The following is a 23452-nucleotide window of genomic DNA, read 5'->3' as shown; positions in this document are numbered from 1 at the left end:
CACCACTAATTTATACAACAATATAAAAATGGTTGATGATAAATTTGATGTATATTTTACTGAAATATATGAAAAAAGAACTATAGAACAAATGAAATACTCTGTTAGGACAAAAGAAATACTGTTAGGACATTGCTCCCACAGGTAATGGCTAGCAGTTTTGAAATTATATGTAGATTGGGGTTTAAGAAATCAATATATTTTGGAAAACTAGACAGGTTTCTCATAGTAAGGAAAAAAAAAACTGTATCCCTAGAAATACGTTAGTTCTAGGGCTGGGAAAATACAGTGGGCCTGATTCTCCAAGTAATGTCATCACATACAGTATTAACACTAATGACTGCACACTGAATGAGACAGGCAAACTCACTCAAGGTGTTAAACCTGAGACTTTATACAACAAAATTTTTAGGATTTTAGAATAATAACAGTAATATGTCACTATATAATAATAGAATAAACACTTATAAACTCACGGATACACATACAATTGCTGTATAACAATTTCTTTCTGGGATAAAAGCTCCATCCTGTAGGGAAGCTTAAAGCTCAGAGAGTAAAGAATGCAAAGACTTGAGGAAGTCCTTGAAACTGAACAGGAGCTCCAGGTCCTCCCTCCCCACAAGGTTACATAGCAGTAAGGACTCCTAAGAGACTCCCAGACCAGATGAGCTGCTTGAACTGTTTGCAGGTTGTGCAGTGCGCTCCACATTTCCAGCTTTGGTGAGCTGTCTCCCATGGGGTAGTGGGATTCGGAAATTTACTTCTGTTCTTGTAAGTAACCACAGTAAGACTCATCTGTTCACAAAGCTGGGCTTTGGCAGCATCTTGATTTTGGTCTATCATTGATTTTTCTATTTGGAGTGAATAGATATTTGTTCATATCTTCCTAGGAATAGTGTACACAATAACTGAATATGTGATTAAAGGAAAGACTAGACTAGTTTCTCCTCACAGCAAAATTCTAATTAGAATATGCAGAAGAAATGATAGAAATTAAAGTTATCATTAGGTAAACACTGAACAAATAACTACTGCAAGTTACAGACAGAAAGTTTCAATGGATGCTAAAATTAGTTGTGAAAACATATTTTTACAGTTTCTATAAGATCAGTAAAGAAAAAAAAGAGTAATTCTGTAATTGGGGAAAGCTGGGCTAACGGTCAGAAGATGGTGGGGTTAATATAGTAGCCAATCAGCATTAATAAGACAACCGGTATTCCATAGCCACACTTCACCGACACTGAGAAGGCACATTAGTATTGCACATGCAATGAATGCTCTCAGTGAATCATTTGGAAAACATCACATACATTCAAATTGATGGGCAGTTTACTAAAACACTAACAGTATGCTTCACGTGTCCAGATCATGATGTAAAAACTGAGTAGATGTCAGATGAAGAAGAGCAAGGCTATTTGGTAACTAAAGGCAATGTGGGAAACTAGATCATAAAAAAGACATTAAAGAAAAGGGAAAAAGCCATTAAGGGCAAAATTAGTGATATGTGAAGGTCTATAGACTAGCTAATAGTAGTATATCAATGTTAATTATCATCTTATTTTTTAAAGATGCTAACAATTAGAAAGTCTGAATAAAAAGTATACAATCTTGGTAAATCTCTGCAAAATTCAAAACTATTTAAGAATAAAAGTTAACAAAACCAAAATCTTCAACATGGTATGTAAACTTCTGGTGTCTATGGTTTGCTGGAGTCAATATTACCAACCTGAATTACTAATAATGATAACCACCCTCCTTCCTTCCTCTTTTCTTTCCCTCCATCTCTTTCTTTCTGGTCTTTTTGAGACAGCATCTCTCTATTATGCAGCTTGGGTTATCCTGAAACTCACTCTGTAGACCAGTCTAGCCTTGAACTCATAAGGCTCTGTCTCTGCCTCCCAAGTGTACCACCATTTCCTCCTGATAACAATTTTTTAAGCTAGAAAATCCCTAGAGAAGGCTTCTACTTCTGCAATCTCTTTACTGACTCAGTGCTGCTATTTACATGCCAATGCTTTTTTCGAGAGAGGGTTTCTTTATGTAGCCCTGACTGTCCTGGAACTCATTCTGTAAACCAGTCTGACCTCAAACTCACAGGGGCCTGTCTGCCTCTGCCTCCTAAGTGTTAGGATTAAAGGCCGCCATCACCCAGCTGTCAATGCTTTTTTTTTCTTGCCATAACAGTCAAATTCTAAGAATAGGAATCATAACTCACTCATTTCAACATGCTTTTGGACACATGGTTTTTGTTGAAATACATATTCATGCTGACAAATATTATTTTGGGGCTGGAGAGATGGCTCAGTGATTCAAATTCAATTCTCAGCATCTATGTGGCACCTTACAACTATCCATAACTCCAGTTTCAACACCCTCTTCTGACTTCTGCAGGCACCAGATGTACAGACACGTGCACACAAAATAAAAATATCTAAAAAAAATTAAAAACAATCTTCTGGATAATTTACTGGTTTGTAATAAAATGCTTATGCTTTTTATTTTTTTCACTTTTTTTCTCTAAATATGGTGTTTTTCTGTATAGTCTTGGCTGTCCTAGACTCATTTTGTAGACCAGGCTGCCCTTGAACTCCCAGAGATCTGCCTGCCTCTGCCTCCCCAAGTGCTGGGAGTACAGGTATGTGGCACTGTGCCTGGCTTGTCTATGATTTTTAAATAAACATGCTTCACTACATATTTAAAAGCATAAATTATTGTTTTATGGGAAGTAAATCTCTGTTACAGATCATTATTTGTCTTTGTATTAAGCACTATGATATGACTTCCAGATTCTGCCCTCATGATCTTCACTCTTGTATTAACTCACTGACTTGGCATAGGATTTGCTGTAAGTCAGTGGGAAAAAAATGTTCCTGTTAAATTAAAAAGTGCAGAATGACAGTTTACAAAAGGATGTTATAAAATAAAATTATTTTTTTGTCAAAAAGTAGGTATTCAGTAAGCATATTGTGAATGAATGAAAATTATATAATAGATTTGAATTATTTACTTACGTTCTACAAAGGAAGTGAAGAGCATCCTAAACCTGCTAAGCCGACTACCTTCATCTGCCCACATCCGTATCACTCCCACTCCTGTTTTCAGCATTACATCATTAGCCACAGTACTGCAAAACTTGGCCTTCAGATTTTCGATAGCACTGCTTCCATCATAGACAGCCACAAAATTTCTCTTGCATTCATTTGAGTGTTCCATTTGGTAATCTAAGAACCTCAAATAAATCTGTAATATCAAAATGTAAGATTTTAAAAAATGATACTTAAATTTTTTCTGTTTTAAGACTGCATTGTAACAGCTGACTGAAAAGCAGAATGATAGAAGAATGATGGTTCTGTAGTTAAAGATATAAGAATAACAGTCTCATTTTTGGTTGTCTTAATCGTGGAACCAAACATTAAAAAATTTAAAGTTTATATTTTATTTACAAAAAGGTGTTTATATTCTTATAGAATATAATCTCATTATAATAAGTCCATGATATTAACAGATGAAGGAAATAGAAAAACTGCTCACAATTTTATTATTCTAACAGTCAATGTTATTAACAGTCAATATTGGTGCTTTCAGTTTTCTGTATATTCTAAACTTATCTATTTTCCAGGCAGCATTTCATGTAGCCTAAGCTGACTCTTAAGTCACTATGTAGTCAAGCTGACCTTGGACTTTGGATCCTTTTCCTTTCATCACTCAGCTGCATGCATAAAAGTATCTTTATAGTTAAGCTGTATCCCATCTTTTTTGTTTTGTTTTGAACTCATCATAGACACATTTATTATAATTAAAGTACTGAAATATTAGGAAAATATAATAACTGGCAGAAGTGGAGGGAAAATAGATAATTCTATAGATAACTGTTAAATCTGGCTGGTTTGTCTTCTCTTTCTTTTTTCTTAATAATCTGGCTAGTTGCTCAATCCCTAGTTGCATTATAAAGTATGTAAGGCCCCAATTATTATTGTTAAAAATTGCCCAAAACATAAAAAATAGGCAAAGGATCTATATAGAAGATATAAACATGACTAAATCCATAACCCATTTATGTGCCTTTACTTTTCCAAAGTTTTAATTGCCTCAAATTCCTATAATCTTAAAATAATGAGTGAAAAAGAAATAAACAAATCATCAATTTTGAACTATACGCAATTCTGAGTAGTGTATGACTCTTCACAGTGGCCCACTATGTCAAACCCAGGAATGACCATCCCTCTCTCAAGTATGTATGTCAGCACTTTCTATATCAATCACTTGTTATTCACGGAGTTGTCTTCTCAGTTACCGACTGTCATTGTATCACAGCACTTGCTCAAGTTCTTTAGTATACAGAATAGTGCTTGCAAACTACGGGAGTAATGGTGCTGAACTTCAGATATGCAAGGGACAGCCACATGGTACTTCCTTCAAGCAAAAAGTAAAAGTACAATAAGAGCTTTTTAAAAATTCATACTCACTTCTCAGTCCTCCTAGGTACACCTCCCAACCCTTGTGACCTCCCTCCCCCCAAAGAAGGAGGAGAAGGAAAAAGGAGGGAAGGAAAGGAGGAGGAGGAGGAACAACTATAAGTATCTATTTGAACACTGATTATCTTCCTTTTGGCTGTGTCTGTGAACAGAGAAGTTAAATTAAATGGCAGTGCTTTTTCTAGTGTTTTGAGGAGGGTCTACACTGTTTACTATAGTGACTACAACTAACATCCATTTCCATAAACAAGGTATAGGAGTTCACCTTTCTTCAGCCTCCTCAGTATTTGCTACTGAATTTTAGGGAACAGCCATTCTTTTTTTTTTTCAGATGAGAAAAAAGTGGAATTATTTTAATTGTTCAGTTTTTAATATCAACTATAGCACAATGAATCATTGTTCATCTAATACTTCTTTGGAATGGTTATCACAACATGAATTTGACATGGTCCTAAGTGAAGAAGGTTACAATTTATACAATGCTGTGTATGTTGTGGCTCATACCTACCATAAAATTATTCTTCAACATAGAGAGTCTGAGCAGCTAGAGGATGAAATATTATTTGGCCATCAGGAGGTAAATGTTATTGCTTTACACAATGCTTAAGTTATGGTATTTTAAAATGGTACCACAAATGCTCATATAAATTTTTCAGACACTATTTCCTCAATACAGGAATTCTATAGCAAATATCTACTTAATACAAGAATTTTTTTTGTGGATAAATAGACTGCACAACAGTAAAATTTTAATGACTGATAATATTTTTGTATGAGTATCTGTTATTTTTATGAGACTGTGACTTTACATTTTACCAAATGAGTTCAATATTGGAAAGAATAACTAAAGATTTTATTATAAAATACTCATGTGACAACTAGAAGCAAATTTGTTTTTCAAGAAACAAATCATGTGTTGGTGAATGTAATGGATAATTATTTATAGGAAGTGTTAATTCATTATGTAGACAAATACTGAGGACTAAATAATCCTTTCATTAAATTCATTTTTATTTTTATATGTATTACGCATTTCTTGGTTTACCAGTCCCTCTCTTCTTTTCAACAACATGAAAAAAACCTTACTCAACGTCAATTTTATGACTTATCTTTTAAAAAATTATTTTTGGCACACATACACACTTCTGTAAAAATATCTAGCAGTTTTTATACAAGTAATGAGTATCCAGCTCTGCTGCACTGGGTTATTCAATATTTGGTAAATGTTCATTCAGACAATTTCCACTATAAAACACAGATGAAGTATAATTAAGTTTAATTAGCCACGAGATACCTTGTTTTTCACTAGATAGAATACCTTCAATGTAGTTTCCTTTTCTAGAAAATATTGAAAAATATAGAATATTCACAATGTCTGTTGACCTTATTGGTGGGCATGTGTAATTATCTAATGATGTATCTCACTTAGGTGGCTTCTTTGCTGAAGAATGTTGTATTTACTAACCCTGTTGGAGAAGTGGTGACCATGGATCTGAGAAAAAAAGCAGTGTGCAGAGTATGACATTTTCAACATTTGGAATTTTCCACAAGGCTTTGGATTAAAGGTGAAAATAGGAGGCTATTCCCCTTATTTGTCACAGAGCCAACAACTACACATACCTGAAGACTTAGATTTGGCTATGGGATCAACACCGGTGTGTACACATAACTTTCATATTTCAGTATGTTTATATTATTAAAAATTGTGATATTAGAGCTTTGGCTTCTTGGGAAAGAAAAATTGCTGCTCTTACAAAGGATCCAGGATCAGTTCAGGCATCCATGTTTGATGGCTCACAGTTTTCTTTAATGTAGGTCATGAGAATATTTGCCGCTGGCTTTCATGGACACCTAAAATCACATTACAATTCACCCCACACCAGAGAAACATATATACAGAATTAAAAATATCAAAAGCATTAAAAAATTGTAACTAGGTATAAAACATGAAATGTTGTGATTCTGTGTGTACATCTTCACAGCATAATAAAGATTATGGTGCAACTGTGTTCACAAACATTTCTCTGTATACTAAACTTTGTAAGTTTAAATTATTTTTAAGTTTGAGAGTTTCACACATAATTTGTTCATTTTTATCTGCTAACCCTTCATGGGAACAGCCATTCTAATTGGTAAAGTTTTGATTTGTGTGTGTGTGTGCTTTTTAAAAATTAATAGTGATGCTTAGCTGTTTTTCAAATCTATTGGTCATTTGCATACTTCCTTTTTATTAAAAGCCTCAATGTATGTTATTCATCAATAGTGACACATTTAAAATTAAAACATAGTGAAAACAAAAAATACCTGGCATGTTACTCTGTGAGAGTTAGAAACAACACATTAGTATTCCCAGGTATTTTCAGTGCTTTCAAAATTATTATTAAACAAATGCCTAACAACTTTTGTACTTTAATTTGAATAGCTAAAATTATTGTTTAAAGAATAAAGCACACAACTAAACAAAGTGCTTACAAAGAATTACATTTTACAGGAATATTCAAAGAAACATAATTTAAATTTTAGGTCTCTGAGTAATAATAGCCCCTTATGTACTCACACATAGGCACTGCCTATTTAAGGACTTATTTTGCACTGTAATTGTGTTATACCTTGGGATAGTGTTAAAGGGACTTATACAAAGTATACTATATAAACACATCAGTAAGTATTTTCTTTTTTATAACAAGTAATTTGTTTACTTATATAAATGTGTACATTATAGGCTAGGATCTGCAAATGAGAGAGGTCATGAGATTAGGTGATAATGATTAAGACTATGTTCTAAGTCTATCCATTTTTCCTTCAAATCTTGTGATTTTATTTTTTTAGGCTAAATACTCTATTTTATATATGTACTATATTTTCATTATATCCTTAATTTGTTTCTGGGCAATTAGGTTAGTTCTATTCCTTGCTATAGTGAAGAGAGCAGCAGTTAACAAGGGGATGCAAATATCTCTACAGTAGGTATGGAGTTATTTGGGTATAAGTCCAGGAGTAAAACAGCTGGTAGTCCTATTTTTAGTCCCCCCCCACCCTCGCTGGAATCTCCAAATTGGCTTTCATAACGGTGGTATTAATTTGCACTCTTATGAGCCATGTAGGGTTCCTCTTCCTCCACATCCTCCCCAACAATTGTCAAATTTATTGATGGTAACTATTCTAGCTGGGGAGAAGTGGCATGTTAAAAGCAGTTTTAAATTGCATTTACCTGATGACTAGGGAAGCTGAACATTTAAAAAAATAGTTATCAGCCATTTGTATTTCTTTGAAAACTATTCTGTTCATTAGTCTATTTGCTCACTGAGTTTTATTTAGTTTGTATTTAATTTCAGCAATTCTTTTTTCATATTAGCTATCTGAGGTAAAAATTCTCTCCCATTCTGTAGGTCATCTGCTCTACTAATAGTTTCTTTTGCTGTGCAGAAACCTTTTTCATGTAGACCCACCTGTTGACAATGGGGGCTACTTCCTGTACTCTTGAAGTTCTTTTTGTGAGGTTCCTGCATCTAATGAAGGGTCTTAAAGATTCCCTATGGTTTCTTCTAAAAATTTCAGTGTTTCAGATTTTAAATTAATGTTTTTGATCCATTTAAATTTTTTTTACATGGGTAATATATATTTAATTTCATTCTTCAGCAGGTAGAAGTCTAGTTTTGCCAGAAGAGTTTCTTAAATAGACTATTTTTTAAGTGTATGTTTCTGCTTTCTTTGTCAAGAATTAGGTGGGCATAGCTTTGTTAGTTTAGTCCCTGGTCCTCTATTCTGCTCCACTGACTGATCTGTACTAGTACAAGGCTGTCTTTATCATTATAGCTCTACAGTATAATTTGAGGCTGGGTATTGTAATACCTCCAGCTGTATTTACTTGAGGACTTCTGTGGTCCCATATGGATTACTGGATTATTTTTTCTAGATCTGTGGAATATGACATTGGAATTATGGTAGGTATTGCACTAACTCTGTCAACTTAATGACTACTTTTGCTAGTGTAGCCATTTTACAATATTAATTCTGCCAACTCAGGAGCATAGAAAGGCTTTCCATTGTCTCATCTTTTTTAAAATATCCTTTTTCAATATCTTAGAAGTTTTCATTGTAGAGGTTTTGCTCTTCTTTAGTCAGTTGTATTCCTGAGTACTAATTTTTTTTAAACTATTTTGAATTGTATATTTTCCTAAGTTCTCTGCTGGTATATATGAAAGCTATTGTATAAAAATACTTATTTTGTATGTTCCACCTTTACTTATTAAATCTAGTTTTTTTTTTAGTAGATTCTGTAAGATATTTTAAGCATTGAATCATTTTATCTACAAATGGGGATCATTTGGCTTTATTTCCTATTTTCATCCCCCTTATACCTTTCTCTTGGTATAGCACTATTATCAAATAAGAGAGAGTAAATTAGGCATTGTCTCATTCTTGACTTTAGAGGAAATGCTCCTAGTCTGTTTCTATTTAATATAAGATTGACTACATGTTTATTGTATATAGCCTTTATTATTTTGAGGTATATTCAACCTATTCTAATATCTCCATGATTTTTATCATAAAGGTATGTTGAACTTTGTTGAACACTTCTATGGGATCAATCAAGATAATTATTTAGTTTTTGCCCTTAAGTCTGTTTATATGGCACATTACATTTATTGATTTCCATATACTGAACAAATTTTGCCTTTTAAGGATGAAACTCACTTACTTGGTCAAAATATCATGTTCCTGAATTCGGTTTCCAAGTATTTTGTTGAGAAGCTCTGAATCTATATTTATCAAAGAAATTTATTTATAGTTTTGTCTTTACCTGATTTTTGTATCAAAATAATACTGGCTTCATAGAATGAATATGGTAGTGTTCCTTCACTTTGTATTCTGTGGAACAAGTTAAGAAGAACTGGTATGAGATTTTTCTTTGAAAGTTTGATAGAATTCAGTGGTGAATCTGTCTAGTCCTGGGCTCTTGAGGGGAAGTTTTGATTATAGCTTCCAATTTCACTGCTTATAATGAGTCTGTATCTTCTGGCTGTTTTTTGGTTGATATGCATTTATATGCTTTCTTTTTGGAAATCTCCATTAAGGCCAGTAGCCTATAATATATACATGTATATAAGTAAACAAATATGTGTTTGTGTATAGTGTGACATTTAGAAAGCACAATAAGAGAAGGTAATTAAAAAAAAAAAAGAGGAACATATGCATGTCCTTGCCAGAAGTCAGCAAAGGATGTCTTCCTAATCACTCTCCACATTGTTTTTGAGACAGTGTTAGCCATCGAATCTTGCCAATTTAGTTAGGTCAGCAAGCTCCAGAAATCTTCCTGTCTCTGCCTCTTCAGTGCTGGGACCACTGGAGTGTACTGCTGCACTTAGCTTCTGTGGGTGGCAATTACACCCAGGTTCTCATCCTTGGATAGCAAGCACTTCAGTGACTGAACCATCTCCCCAGACACGCCCTCCATGGTGGAGCAGTCAGCATGGATACACAGGGCAACCTGCCTTGGTTTTTGAGATGGTATTTTTCAGTGGGATCTGAGTAGGTTAGGCCGGCGGCCTGGCAAGCCCCAAGGATATGTTTTTGTTTCCCCAGTTTTGAGATTCCAAGTTTACAATACGATGTAATCTTTTCATGAGGGTTCTAGGGCATTGCACCTAGGTCTTACAACCTTGTGGGAATGTACTTTACAAGACTGAACTATCTCCCCACATCTCTGCCCACCTTTTAACAGATAATTGTGTTTACTTTTATTAGTTTAGTTCTTTCTTTGTTTCAAAATTTTTCCGTTCTTGACTTACAACATTTTCTATGTCTGATTTCCCCCATGTCAATCTAGGTAGAGCTTTTTCTATTAACAAGTCAGTTTGGGGTGTTTTGTTTGTTTGTTTTTTCTTTCGAGACATCCGAAGCCGGCCTTAAACTCAAGCTTACCCGGCTTCAGGTTCTTGAGTAGGCTGGGATTACAGGGCTTGCCACCCATGGCTGTCCCTAGGCTGTCCTTTTAGTCTGTTGTTCTAATACAATACTGACCAAAATCAACTTGGGAAGCAAATGGCTTACATATCTTTTTACGTTACAGTTCAAATCCATTGTTGAGAGAAATCAAGGCAGGAACTTAAGCAGGAACTGAAAATAGAACCCATGGAGAAACACTGCTTATAGGCTCATTCTCTGGCTAGCTTGCATTGCTCATGCTGAGCTACTTTATTATTTTTAAATAATTTAATAAAATAAAAACAAAGGTTTATTAGCTTTTACTTTCTGTATATGAGCATTGCTGGTATAATATTCTTGTGGAATGTAGCCTTGTTCATTCAAATGCTGATTTCTCTACCCCACTATTTGGTTTCAATCCAGACATTGTGTAAACATGCCACCATTTATTCTCTGTATTGTCAATAAAACCACTAGCCAGTGCAATGGGGAGAATAGGGTGGGACATCCTGGTCTGGAGCACAGGAGAAGGAAGTGAGGAGAGGGGAGACAGTTCGGCAGGAAAGGACTTGGAACCATGAGGAGAGATGAACTAGACCTAAGATATGACTAAAATCAAGTATGAAGTGGGAAATCTGAATGGTAGGAAACCATGTGGTCTTGGAGTTTATGATGGAGTAATGATTGCCCAGCATTGTGCTCCAGGTTAACTAAATAAATCCTAGTTTCTATGTGGTGATTTGGGTATACAGGTGGTTTAGGAATAACTGCTGCTTAACTAAAAGGTAAATCTATAATAAATATTAATATTCAACAACAAAGCATTCTACCTGAATATATATGTATGCACCACATGTGTGCCTGGTGCTCAGGAAGGCCAGAGGCCCTGGAATTGAAGTAACAGATGCTGTTGAGCCCCAAGCAAGTGCTAGGAATTGGAGTTGGTTCTATGAAAGAGCAGTAAGTAGTGTTAACCTGTGAGCCATCTCTCTTGGCTATCTTTTTATTTTTTTCCTTTTTAAAATATAGTCCAGTATCACCTCCCTAGGGAATACTGTCATACACAGTGAGCTCGGCCCCCTACATCAATTAAAACCCAAGACATTCCTTTACACACATGCCAATAGACCAGCCTGATGCAGACAATTTCTAGAAGCTTCTCCTCTCAGATCACTCTAGGCTGTGTCAAGTTGACAATTATGGCTAACCAGGATGTAAGATTTTAATTTATTTCTTCTTTTAAAATAATCCTTAACTTTATTTAAATTTGTCATTTTTCTTGTCAAGATGAATATTAGCTCATTAAATTCAAATATTTTTTAAAGGAAATATGTATGTAATAAATACTCTCAAGTTATTGTTTTAAATATATCAGTTTTTTGATATGAGTATTTTACTTATTGAGGTTTATATGTATTCAGACTTTCATCCTGATTTCTTATATGCTATATGAATTACTAACTAGCATAGTGTTCCATTTCTAAACATCTGACCTTGTATGTCTGTTAGTCTAATACAGTGGTTGTCAACCTTCCTAAAGATGAGACTCTTTAATACAGTTCATGTTGTGGTGACTCCCAACCACAAAATTATTTTTGTTGATACTTCATTACTGTAACTTTAGTACTGTTATGAATTGTAATCTGTGTTTTCTGATGGTCTTATGTGACTCCTGTGAAAGGGTCATTCAACCTCCAAAGGGGTCATGACCCACAGGTTGAGAAATACTGGTCTAATACATGCATCAATTTTGATAAGTCTACCTAATGAAAAATAGTTACTCTCTAGATGTTGTGATCAAGATACCACATGTTTAAATCTTAACAGCCTTAATAATTTTTTAGACCTTTGGTCTCTTAATTATTGAGGTAAAAATTATTATAAATGGAATTTTTGATTTTTTGGTTAAGCTTTGTGTACTTCAAGGCCATAATCTGTAAGATTTTAAATTATGTTTCTCTTGTGAATTAGTGATTGTGGATTCCTATTTTAATAAATAATATCTATTTTCTTTCGGTATTTGCTGGCATTTCTTTATTTTTATTTATCTCTGTGTGTGTGTGATGCATACATTCATATGTGTATAGGTAAGCTTGCCTGTGTGTTGATATTTAGAGGCCAGAAGTTGATGCTGGGTGTCTTTCTCTCACGCTCTTGTTTTTTGATATAGAGTCTCTCATTAAATCTGGGGCTCACCATTTCAGCTAGAGTGACTGGCTACTTGGATCTGCCTGTTGCTACCTTCACCCTTTCCCGCTTTCCCAGTGCTTGTGTTATAGAAATGCCTAGTCCTGACCAGCTGCCCAATATGGGTGCAGGGAATCCAAACTCAGGTTCTTACTGCTTATACAGAAAACACTTTACCCTGAGCCAACCCCCTAGCCACCTTTCTTCCCTTCCTCCTTCCTCCCTTCCTTGCTTCCCTCCCTCTGTCCCCCCCTTTTCCCCAAGACAGGGTTTCTCTGTGTAGCCTTGCCTATCCTAGTCTCACTTTGTAGACCAGGCTGGCCTTGAACTCAGAGATCCACTTGCCTCTGCCACCCTGAGTACTGGAATTACAGGTGTGTACCACTGTGCCTGGCACCAGCCACATTTCTTACTTTCCTTTCTTCAAATATTTATATATAGTTATCCTATAAACAGGACTTATTTGGAATTTTAAATGTAGCACATAGTTCATTTATATTTTTAGGCAGAAATCCCTTAGCTTTGCTTTCATTCTTAAATCAGTTCAGATATAGAAATATAGGTTAGCAGCTATTATTTTTCTTACTTTCAAGACACTTATGTCTTTGAGCTTCTATTTTACTGTGGAAGGTCTCCAGGGTCAATCTAAATAGAATCAGGCTAGCAAGATGGTTCAGTGGGTAATGGCACCTACTGTGAAGTCTGTTAACCTGAGTTTGATTTCTGAGTCCTAAGAGAAAAAATGAGAGAGCTGACAATAGAATATTGTCTTCTGACCTCCACATGTAGGCCAAGGCATACATATATAAAATATATTATGTATGCACCCTCACACACATAATAATATATGTAATCAATAAATGAATAAATATCCCTTTGAAGGCAATCTTCCTATTCACAGGTTGTTGAAAATTTTTTTTCCCTATCTGTGGGCTCAAGCTACACATCATTTAAACAGTTTTTTTTTTTTGGTAGGGCACTGTGTTATATATTCTATTTTTTTTTGACAAATTTCTTAAAATACTGCTCCACACACCTATTAACAAATTTCCTCAGCTCTTTCATTACTGATGTTCTATACGTATAGTCCTGGACATTTTTTCTCTCTCATCTTTTTGTTCTTTCTTGAAGTATATGTTTCTTGGAAATCTAAAATCTAAGAGATTAAACTTCTTCCTTTTTGTTTTATGTGTTCTTAGCTCAAGATGGACTGTGAGCAGAGGGTTACTTAATGTAGGGTTGGGAGGTGACCTTCAGTGGGGCTTTCTGGATGCAAGTTCTGTAGTATGCTCAACTATTTTGGATTAATGTTTGACAAATGCCTTCAAGTTGTGTGAATTTAGGACTAGATTCTTGTTAATTTTTGGGATTGTTGCTTTTTGGATTGACCAGGGAATAAACACAAAGGTAATTTTCTAGACATAAAACCGCAGGAGAGATCCTCACCTCATCCCACCAGAGAACAAGCCCTTATAGCATATTTCTTTGTTTACCTTTCATGTCAGTTATCCCCCTCTAAAGGCTCTGTCTGTGTCAGGGGCCTCGTAATAGTCAAACATGTCCTAGGCTTTTTTATTTTATTTTTCAGAGTTGGTGTTAAAATAGACTCCTGGTATGTCCACCCCTGAGTAGTAATAAGTAACTGAAATCTCCAGAGGCTTTTATAAAATCAATTTCATTTTACTGTACTATAGTTTGTCTGTCTTCATAAGAATTTCTGGATTTGGCCCAGAGGAGTTTCCTGAGATTGAAACATCAACCAAGGACCATGAATAAACTGGACCTGGGCCCCCTACAAAGATGTAGCTGATGGACAGCTTAGGTTTCAAGTAGGTACTCTAGTAAGGGATGTGGGGACTGCATCCAACACAGACTCACTCACTAGCTCTTTGATTACTTCCCCTGGTGGGTCTGCCTTGACAAGCCACAGGGAAAGAGGGCAGTTTGGTCCTGATGCAACTTGATGAGCTCACCTTTTTTGAGGAAAAGGGGAGGAAGCAGGGGTAAGAGAGGGTGGGTCTTGGAGGGAGGAGAGAAGGAGCTAAGGGTTGTTAAGTGAATAAAATAAATGAAAAAAGAAGAATTATTTGATTTATTTTGAACTTATATGTTTTTTTTGATGAATACCTGATAAGTTTTGTCCAACATTTACAAATGTTTTTGACCTGTATGAAAGTGTTTTTGGGTTATCTACCATCTTACACAAATACAAATCTCATGTTCATCTTTTTTTTTTTTTTTTTTTTTTGTGGAAAGGTCTGTTATATAGCTCAAGTTTTCCCTCAAATCACAATATATTCTTCCAGCTCCTCTTTCATTCTTTCCCTTTTTCTACATACACATTAACTAAGTCTGATTTTTCATTTGCCAATAATCCTAGGATTACAAATTAAAAATAAAAATAAAAAGCAAAAGTAGTCTACAATCAACCTCAGAATTATTTAAAAGCATCCTTTTTAGCAGCACTGTCTGTAACAGTGTCACATGATCAGCAGAGGGCAGCACAGTGAGGACATAGACCTGAGATTCAATGTTTATATTTCACACTGATATGACTGACTCTTTAAGACATATTAACTTCTTGCAGTTTAATGTTCCTCATGAAGGGGGGGGTGTCTTCTAAAGACATTTGTATGTGTGTGTGATGTGTGTCAATGTGGGGGCTAGAGTATCTTCCTATCTTGTTATCTACTAAATTAGTTTTGGCAACAGGGTTTCCCAGGGAACCTTGAACTTGCCATGTCGGCTGGACTGGCTGAACAGCAAGCCTCTGGGACTCGCCTGCTCTCCTTCCTCCTTGTGTTGGTGTTACAGAGTGCTCCACCACAAAGGTGTGCTGAGAATCTGGACTCAGATCCTCATGCTTGCACAGCAAGCGCTTTACTCACCAAGCCATCTTCCCAGGCTCCTAAAGCACTTAAACAAACAAAAAAGCAAGCAAAAAAACAACAAAACAAAACAACAGAAAAAGACCAAAAAACAAACCCAACAAGTGTTTGATCAATACTTGTACTTACCACTTAGGACTCCACAGATTTTTAAAAACCATAGTCTTTCAATGTTAATAATCTTAATATGGGGTTGATGAGATGGCTCAGCAAGTAAACCTGCTGTGCAATCCCAATGATCTGCATTTAACCTCCAGGACCCATATAAGGGTAAATGGAGAAAACCAACTCCATCAAGTTGTCCTCTGACTTACACACGTGTGCAATGTGCCTTTGTGTGTGCACCCATTTAAAAATTAAAAAAGAGAACTTTAATGTATGTATAATATATTAAATTATTTATATCTTAATTTATTTAGCTACAAAAACATTATGGTCTAATGGACCTAATAGAGTAAATGAAAGAAAAACGTAAAGTTACAAATATTTACATGAATCAAAGAATACATTATAGAAATCATGTCTTCTTATGTCCTTCTCTGAACTAAGTCAATATATAATAAACAATACCTTAGCTTTTGGGGTAGCTTTAATTGTCCATATGCAATCAACTGCTTGGCCAGGCTTTGTTTTTTCTTCTTGTTCTACCTGGCTAGAACGTATTATTCCATCAGCTCCTGAGAGCTCAAACTGGCAATCTAGGGGGGAAAAAAAGATATTCAAAGAAAAATAAAACTAATAAAAAATGTCACAGGAAGAAAAAGGTAATATACTAAACCTGGAATGGGATTTAAAATACCTCCAAGATAAGTAAAGTCTGGATCTGTAACAGAAAAGAGAAGAACGTCATTGATACCGAGCTTTTCAGACCTAACAAGGTTATGTTTAAAGCCTCATTACATAGCAGCATAAGAGACATTTTCTTGATAGATATTGCATATCAGTAGTCATTTAAGAGAATGCTTATAAGATTAACATTTAAATGAAAATCTGTGTTTTTTTTATTTCAACATGAATGCTTTATGCAATTGAAAACATTATCTGTCAAATGTAGTGGATAGATAAATGGTATATTTAATACACTGGAATACTACTCAGCCTTAAAAGGAATATATTTCCTTTGTGCTGAGCTGTATTAAATGTTTTCTAAAATAACTGCTTCAAGCTGAGTGTGGTTGCACACGCCTGCAATCTCCACACTTGGGGAGTTAGAAGCAGGCAGATCTCTGTGAGTTTGAGGTTGGCCTGGTCTACAAAGTGAGTTCAAGACAGCCAAGGGTACACTGAGAAACCCTGTCTTGAAAAAAACCACAAATAGATAGATAGATAGATAATAGATAGATAGACAGATAGGTAGATAGACAGATAGATGAATAAAATGCTTCAATGGTGGAATGGTGATATTTACAAAATAATATAAACATATCCAATGCTACTGACTTAAAAATAGTTCAAATTTAATCATAGTCAAATGTTTTTTAAAAAGTATTACACAAATACTTCAACAATTATTTCTCAGTTAAAATAGGAACCACAAATATCAGACTGTATATGTACTCTGGCACACCAATTTTACATACATGGTTAATTCCAAGTAAGAGGACACTCAGTTCTTATTAATACTGTCTCTAATTGACGATACTTTAGAACATTATCAAATTATAGATTGGAAAGTAGAAAAGTAAACCATTAGTTTAATTTCAAATACACTTCAGTGATTGTTCTTTTTATACTAAAACTAAGCTCATCTTTGTTTAAAGAGTCAACTAGAGGACACCAGCTCTTACACACACACACACACACACACACACACACACTCAGAATCAAAGTAGAATTAAAATATTAAACTGTACTGGGGAAAAGCTATAGGAGCTTTTTGGAGTATTAATCAAATTTAATTTTTTCTTTCTTTAAAAAAATTTCTTCTTCTTCTTTTAGATAGAGTCTTTATTCATAGCTGTCTGTCCTCGAACTCACTATGTAGACCAGATTGGCCTTGAACTTACAAGAGATCCACTTTGCTATTTCAGTGCATATATGCTGGCCTTAAACTCATTATGTAGTGTGGAGCTGGAAAACTGCTTTTAAATAGAGAAACTTGTCTTTTAGCTCATTATGTATCACATATTTATTGACATGAGTTGGTTTTCTTAGTTTAGAGATAAAACTGAGGAATTTCTGTCTGACTGTAAAAAAGAAGTATGACACCACAGAAAAGTAACCTAGGAAACTCATTAACATCCTGAATTTCCTATCACCTCCTCTTGGCAAGCTGGCCTTAGTAGGCCACAGAGAAAGATGATCCAGACAGTCCTGATGAGACCTGATAGGCTTGGGCCATAGAGTGGGGGTCGGAGGGAGGACCTCCCCTTATCAGTGGACTAGGGGAGGGACATGGGGAAAGTGGGGGAGAGGGTAGGACCAGGAGGAAATGAGGGAGGGCGCTACAGCTGGGATACAAAGTGAATACATTGTAATTAATAATAATAATGAAAAGTACTTAATTACTAAGCTTCCTCATCTATAAAAAATACAAAACTACTTACACATAAAGCTGACTGATTTTAAATTAGCTAATTAATTGTGTGTGTGGAGGTCAGAGGACAACTTGCACAAGTCAGTTCTCTCCTGCCACCTTGTGGGAATTTTGAGATTAAATTTGGGTTGCCTGGATTATATGCAATGTTTTTTTTTACCTGCTGTGCCAACTTTCCGGTCCTAAATTTGGTTGGTTATTTAAAAGATATTTTAAAAATATTTAAAAATGGGTATATGTATGTAGAGCTCAGAGATCTACTTGGGTATCTCCCTCTCCCATGATATTTTTTTTTTTAAATAAAAAAAAAAACAGGATCTCTCATTGTACTTAAAGAGTTTTTCACTGAACCTTGGGTCTATAAAATTTTTGGCTAGACCAGTGGGTCAGAGCCTTTAGGATGGACTTGGTCTCTGCCTTCCACAGCTGCGGGTGACAGGTGTGTGCCACTATAGACAGTTTTTCCATTTTACATGGTTTCTTCTGCATGGGGGTGTAGGCCTTCATGTGTACAGCAAGCAGTTCAACCACTAGACCATTTCCCAGACCCCGAAAAACATGTTCTTATTGTCTATTTTTTTTTTTTGTTTCAAGAACTCTAAATTTGTAAAGATGTGACTCAGATATAAAAATTTTGTAATAGCATTTTATGACACTAATCAATTACCTCAGTTAATACAGGCAGTAAACATTAAATACCTGACCAATTAAACAGATCACTTATTTTGTTACAAATGACTGGTTCTTAAACTGTGAACTGGTTCAGAGAGCAGGATATCTTGTGTTATCACCCAATCGAGGCCAACTTTCTTACCTTCACCATTTTGAGAAAAACAAGTTCCTACATTTTACTTGTAATAAATTCCAATAAAACATAGCATATTAACTGTTTTCTGAGACAAAGTCTTGCATATAGGCCAGGCTGTCCTCAAATGAGCTTTCTTTGTATCTCAACCTCCTGAGTATCTGGTCTCATAAGCAGGTAGCACCATTCCTAGATAGGCTAATCAATTTTTTTTTTTTTTTTTTGGTGTACAGGTGAGTGGTTTTAGTACATTGACACAGTTTTCATCATTAAAAAGGAAAGTCTGTACACATTAAAGTACTAACTTTCTACTTTCTTGTTTTTCAAGATTTTTCTGTGTAGTTCTGGCTGCCCTGGAACTTGCTCTGCAGACCAGGCTGGCCTTGAACTCATAGAGATCTACCCACCTCTGCCTTCCAAGTGCTGGCAATACATGTGTGTCCACCACTGCCTGACAACTTTCTACTTCCATAAATTTCCTTATCTTAATGTTGGAACACAGTCCTAGAATAGAGTCCTGTGAGAATTCTGAGCGCTTGTAAGGAAACTCAAAAAAAAAACAAGACTGAATCTTATGACCTCAGTTTCTTCAAAACACAAAATTGTTCTTGGAATGTGTTTTTGTGCTCCTCCCAGATATAAGTAATAGGAGTGAGTTTACTCCAGCTGTTGTTATTCATATGCCTCTATGAAAAAACATGTTTTTGCCATGTGTGGCTTGTCCTTGTAACTGAACACCTTGCTTATGTGATTTTTCTTAGCACTCAGTATAAACTGCCTGATGCTTTGAATAAAGTTGGCTATTGCATGAGACTTTAATTCACCTCACTTTTAGGGTCTGCTCTCCCAGGTTCCTGCTGCCAAGCAGAGCGGTAAACAATTTTAGTTAACTTATATATTGGATGGACACAGCATTTGCCTTTTGTTTCTAAGTAATTTTCTTTAGTACATAACTCAATTCATCTTGGAGCACACAAAATAGAATTGATTGCTACAAGTTGTCAATCAACCTCTACACACACACCCTCTATCACCTATCAAATCATGGAAAACCATATTTTCATATAATTAAGAGAAAGAAGAAACCTGAAGAGTCAACATACTGCATGATCACAACTGTAAATGACACATATATGGGAAAATGATAAAGAACCTGGTGGTTGCCAGCAGTTTGCAGGGAGGATGGGATGTACAGTGGAACATAGGAAATTTTTAGGCAGTGAAACGGCTCTGTATAAGAACAGTGGATACATGCTACTTATCAAACTCATCAGACATGTAGTACCAAGAGTGAACTACGTAAGCTAAAGACTTTGGGTAATTATGATGTGCTTGTGTTGGTGTACTGACAGCAATATACCACTCTTGGCAAGATGTGGGCATGGGGGTAGAGGGAAGTGTCTGCTAACTACTTCCTGTTCAGTTTTGCTGCTAACTACTTCCTGTTCAGTTTTGCTGTGATCCTAAGTTGTTATTAAAGTCCTTTAGGCATGTTTTGCTATTTGAAAAATATTGGCTTTTCAGTATTAGATATATGATGGTAATGCAAATAACTTCCATAATGCTTACTGATTCAGATACAAAGCAGTTTTAGTTTTAAGGAAAAAAAGCTGGTAATAGAGCATAACCAGTTTTGTAAAATCAAATTGAAGAAATTCATCTTAAGAGGTAACTACCAAATTGTTAGCAATGATTTTAAGCATGAAGTGACAAGATTATAATTAGTTTCATTTGTGTATTTTTCAATTAGCAAATCTCTTCCCAGAAAAAACAAAAACAAAAACAAAAACAAAAAACCAAAAAAGATACATTGGCTGCACTAGGTTGTTCTTTCATTCTGTTAAGTTTCTAAGCTCCAGGGACACAATAGCATACTGATTTCTCAGTTTCCACATCAAAGTAAGTGTAAGTGTACTTTTTACTGGACGCGGCTTTAGAATTCTCATAGCATTTGGTCAGCGTGCTTAGCTACCAGGTGTAGGTAAGATCTGCATGCATGGGTAGCAGTGCCCAAATATATCCACATCCAAATCCCTGTGAATAAGTATACTTATATGGTTACAAAAAAAAAAGTGAATATTTTATTACAACACAAATTACATCAATAAGAATTTTAATAAGATTGGGTCTGAAGAGATAAACCAGCAATTAAGAGCACCTGCTACTCTTTGCAGGGAGAATTGGAGTTCTGTTCCCTGCACCCATAGGACAGCTAACAACCACATATAACTAGCTTCAGGGATATGATGCCCTCTTCTGGCTTCTGTGAGCACCCTGTGCATACGTACAAGCAGACGCAGACACATACACAGGCGCGCACGCGCGCACAGACACACACACACAATAAATAAATAAATAGAAAAGAACTTTAAGAAAAGATTTGAAGTCAGAAGTTAGAACAACATAGTCACAAACACAGAAATGCTGGGCTAGTCTTCAGACAATGGAAGAGATGAAAGAACAGATTTCAGCTGGGCATGAAAGCAAATGCCTTGAATTCAGTAGAGGCAGGCAGTGTTCATGGTTAGCACATCCTATATAGAGTGTTCCTGGAGAGCTTAGGGCCACAGAGAGAGGTTCTGTCTCAACCCTGCTCCCTCCCAACAAAATAAAACAGATTTAATTCCTATAGGGAGTGAGTATTTATTGGATTTTGGAATTTTGTTCTCCAGAACTACAACAAATTGTATTTCTCTTTCCTTAAGTGACCATATTTGTATTAATTAGTTATGTCAGCCCCAGGAAATGAACACAGAAGGTATTACTACTTACTACTGACAAGTTTCAAGCACAACTTTGTGCTTAAATGTTTCGCTATTGGGTGTGAGAGAAAAGACTCAAACCCAGATCTAGCCCTCTAACTGCAGGTGCAGTAGTAATCCTACGGTTAAATAGTTTCTAGAGTATTTATGAGTGGTATTTACTACAACTAAAAGAGTTTGCAAAATAAGCTGTAGAAATTGTGAAAAGACAATGGATTTCAAAAATTTTATTTATTTTGACGTGTTGGCCTTAAGTGTGTGCCCAAAAGGATATTTAAGAAGAAAATGCAACTTTATCTGATAAACCACAAAATGAGAATGGCATGTGGTCTATTGTTCCCTATTTTGAAGAAGTTTTTATTTGTTCCTTGACTGATTTTTTTTTAGTATGACAATTTCTTTATTCTTATTCTAATTACCTTGATCAAATTATCCTTTTTTTTAATATTTAGTACCTATTTGTTTTTACTATATGATGAAATTTATATCTTTTTAAAAAAAATCTTTATTAACTACACTTTATTCACTTTGTATCCCCTGTGTGGTTCCCTTCCTCCTCCCATCCCAATTCCTCCCTTCCTCCCCCCTCTGCACGCATGCCCCTCCCCAAGTCCACTGATGGGGAGGTCTTCTTTTCCTTCCTTCTGATCCTAGTCTATTAGGTCTCATCAGGAGTGGCTGCATTGTCTTCTTCTGTGGCCTGGTAAGGCTGTTCCCCTCTCAGGGGGAGGTGATTAAAGAGCAGGCCAATCAGTCCATGTCAGAGACAGTCCCTGTTCCTCTTACTATGGAACCGACTTGGACACTGAACTGCCATGGGCTACGGTCCTAGGTTATCTCCATGCATGATCCTTGGTTGGAGTGTGAGTCTCAGTAAAGACCCCTTTGCTCAGATTTGCAGGTAAATGGTGGGATCTAGAAAAGATCATCCTGAGTGAGCTATCCCAGAAGCAGAAAGACACACACGGTATACACTCACTCATATAGACATATAAAATAGGATAAACCTACTAAAATCTGTACACCTAAAGAAACTAATCAAGAGGGAGGACTCTTGCTAAAATTCTCAATCCCTATCCAGAAAGGCAAAGAGGATGGACATCAGAAGAAGGAGAAAAGAGGGAATAAGTCAGGAGCCTGCCACAGAGGACCTCTGAAAGGCTTTGCCCTGTAGACTGTCAAAGCAGATCCTGAAACTTATGGCCAACTTTTGGGCAGAGTGCAGGGAATCTTTTGAAAGAAGTGAGAAACAGTAAGATCTGGAGGACAGGAGCTCCACAAGGAGAGCAACAGAACCAAATTATCCTTTTTGAAAGATTTATTTACTTATGTATGTGAGTGCTCTGTTTGCATTATAGATGGGTGTGAGCCACGATGTGGTTGTTGGGAATTGAACCTGGGGTCCTCTGGAAGAGCACCCAGTGCTTTTAATTGCTGAGCCATCTCTCCAGTCCAAATCATCCTTTTCTAACCTTAAGATTCTAAAATCAATGATATACTCAAGTACTGAAAGGTAACTTATTTTTTAAGGTTGCTTAATTTGTTACCTGGGATGAATGAGTATTTTGCTCGAAATCCTAGTCCTTCAAGTTCTTCATCAGAACTAAATTTAATCCACATGAATCTTCCTGTTGACCTAATTAATGCAGGGCTTTTCATGCCACAGTAACGATCTATAAGAGGAGAGAAACCAAATGGCCCATCTCGAACTTCCAAGTGATCAAACCGACATTCAAATGATGGCTCTATATAATAGCGTTCATCAAAGGTCAGTTCTATTCGTTGACGCGGAGCAGCTATAAAGAGTAAACAAATAGGGAAGCATGAATAAGACATACATGCATGAATACAAATAAGCAAATCAATCA

At 35.7% G+C, this 23452-nt stretch overlaps 1 protein-coding gene across 2 annotated transcripts in view; it reads right to left on the bottom strand.

Annotated features, from left to right (window-relative positions):
- Positions 1 to 23452, bottom strand: part of Neto2 (neuropilin and tolloid like 2) — a 59124-nt gene that overhangs the window by 11797 nt on the left and 23875 nt on the right. The window contains exons 4-7 of one of the 2 annotated variants that reach the window (XM_060392299.1): positions 23132 to 23380; positions 16260 to 16304; positions 16052 to 16179; positions 3015 to 3243 (exon numbers count right to left, since the gene is read on the bottom strand). In XM_060392299.1, coding sequence (XP_060248282.1) covers positions 3015 to 3243; positions 16052 to 16179; positions 16260 to 16304; positions 23132 to 23380 — 651 coding nt within the window. The remainder of the gene's footprint in view (positions 1 to 3014; positions 3244 to 16051; positions 16180 to 16259; positions 16305 to 23131; positions 23381 to 23452) is intronic. The other variant, XM_060392300.1, reaches the window with a different exon arrangement.

This window comes from Meriones unguiculatus, chromosome 10 (genome assembly GCF_030254825.1).
Source record: "Meriones unguiculatus strain TT.TT164.6M chromosome 10, Bangor_MerUng_6.1, whole genome shotgun sequence".
NCBI lineage: Eukaryota > Metazoa > Chordata > Mammalia > Rodentia > Muridae > Meriones > Meriones unguiculatus.
This window is presented reverse-complemented; position numbering and strand designations above follow the sequence as displayed.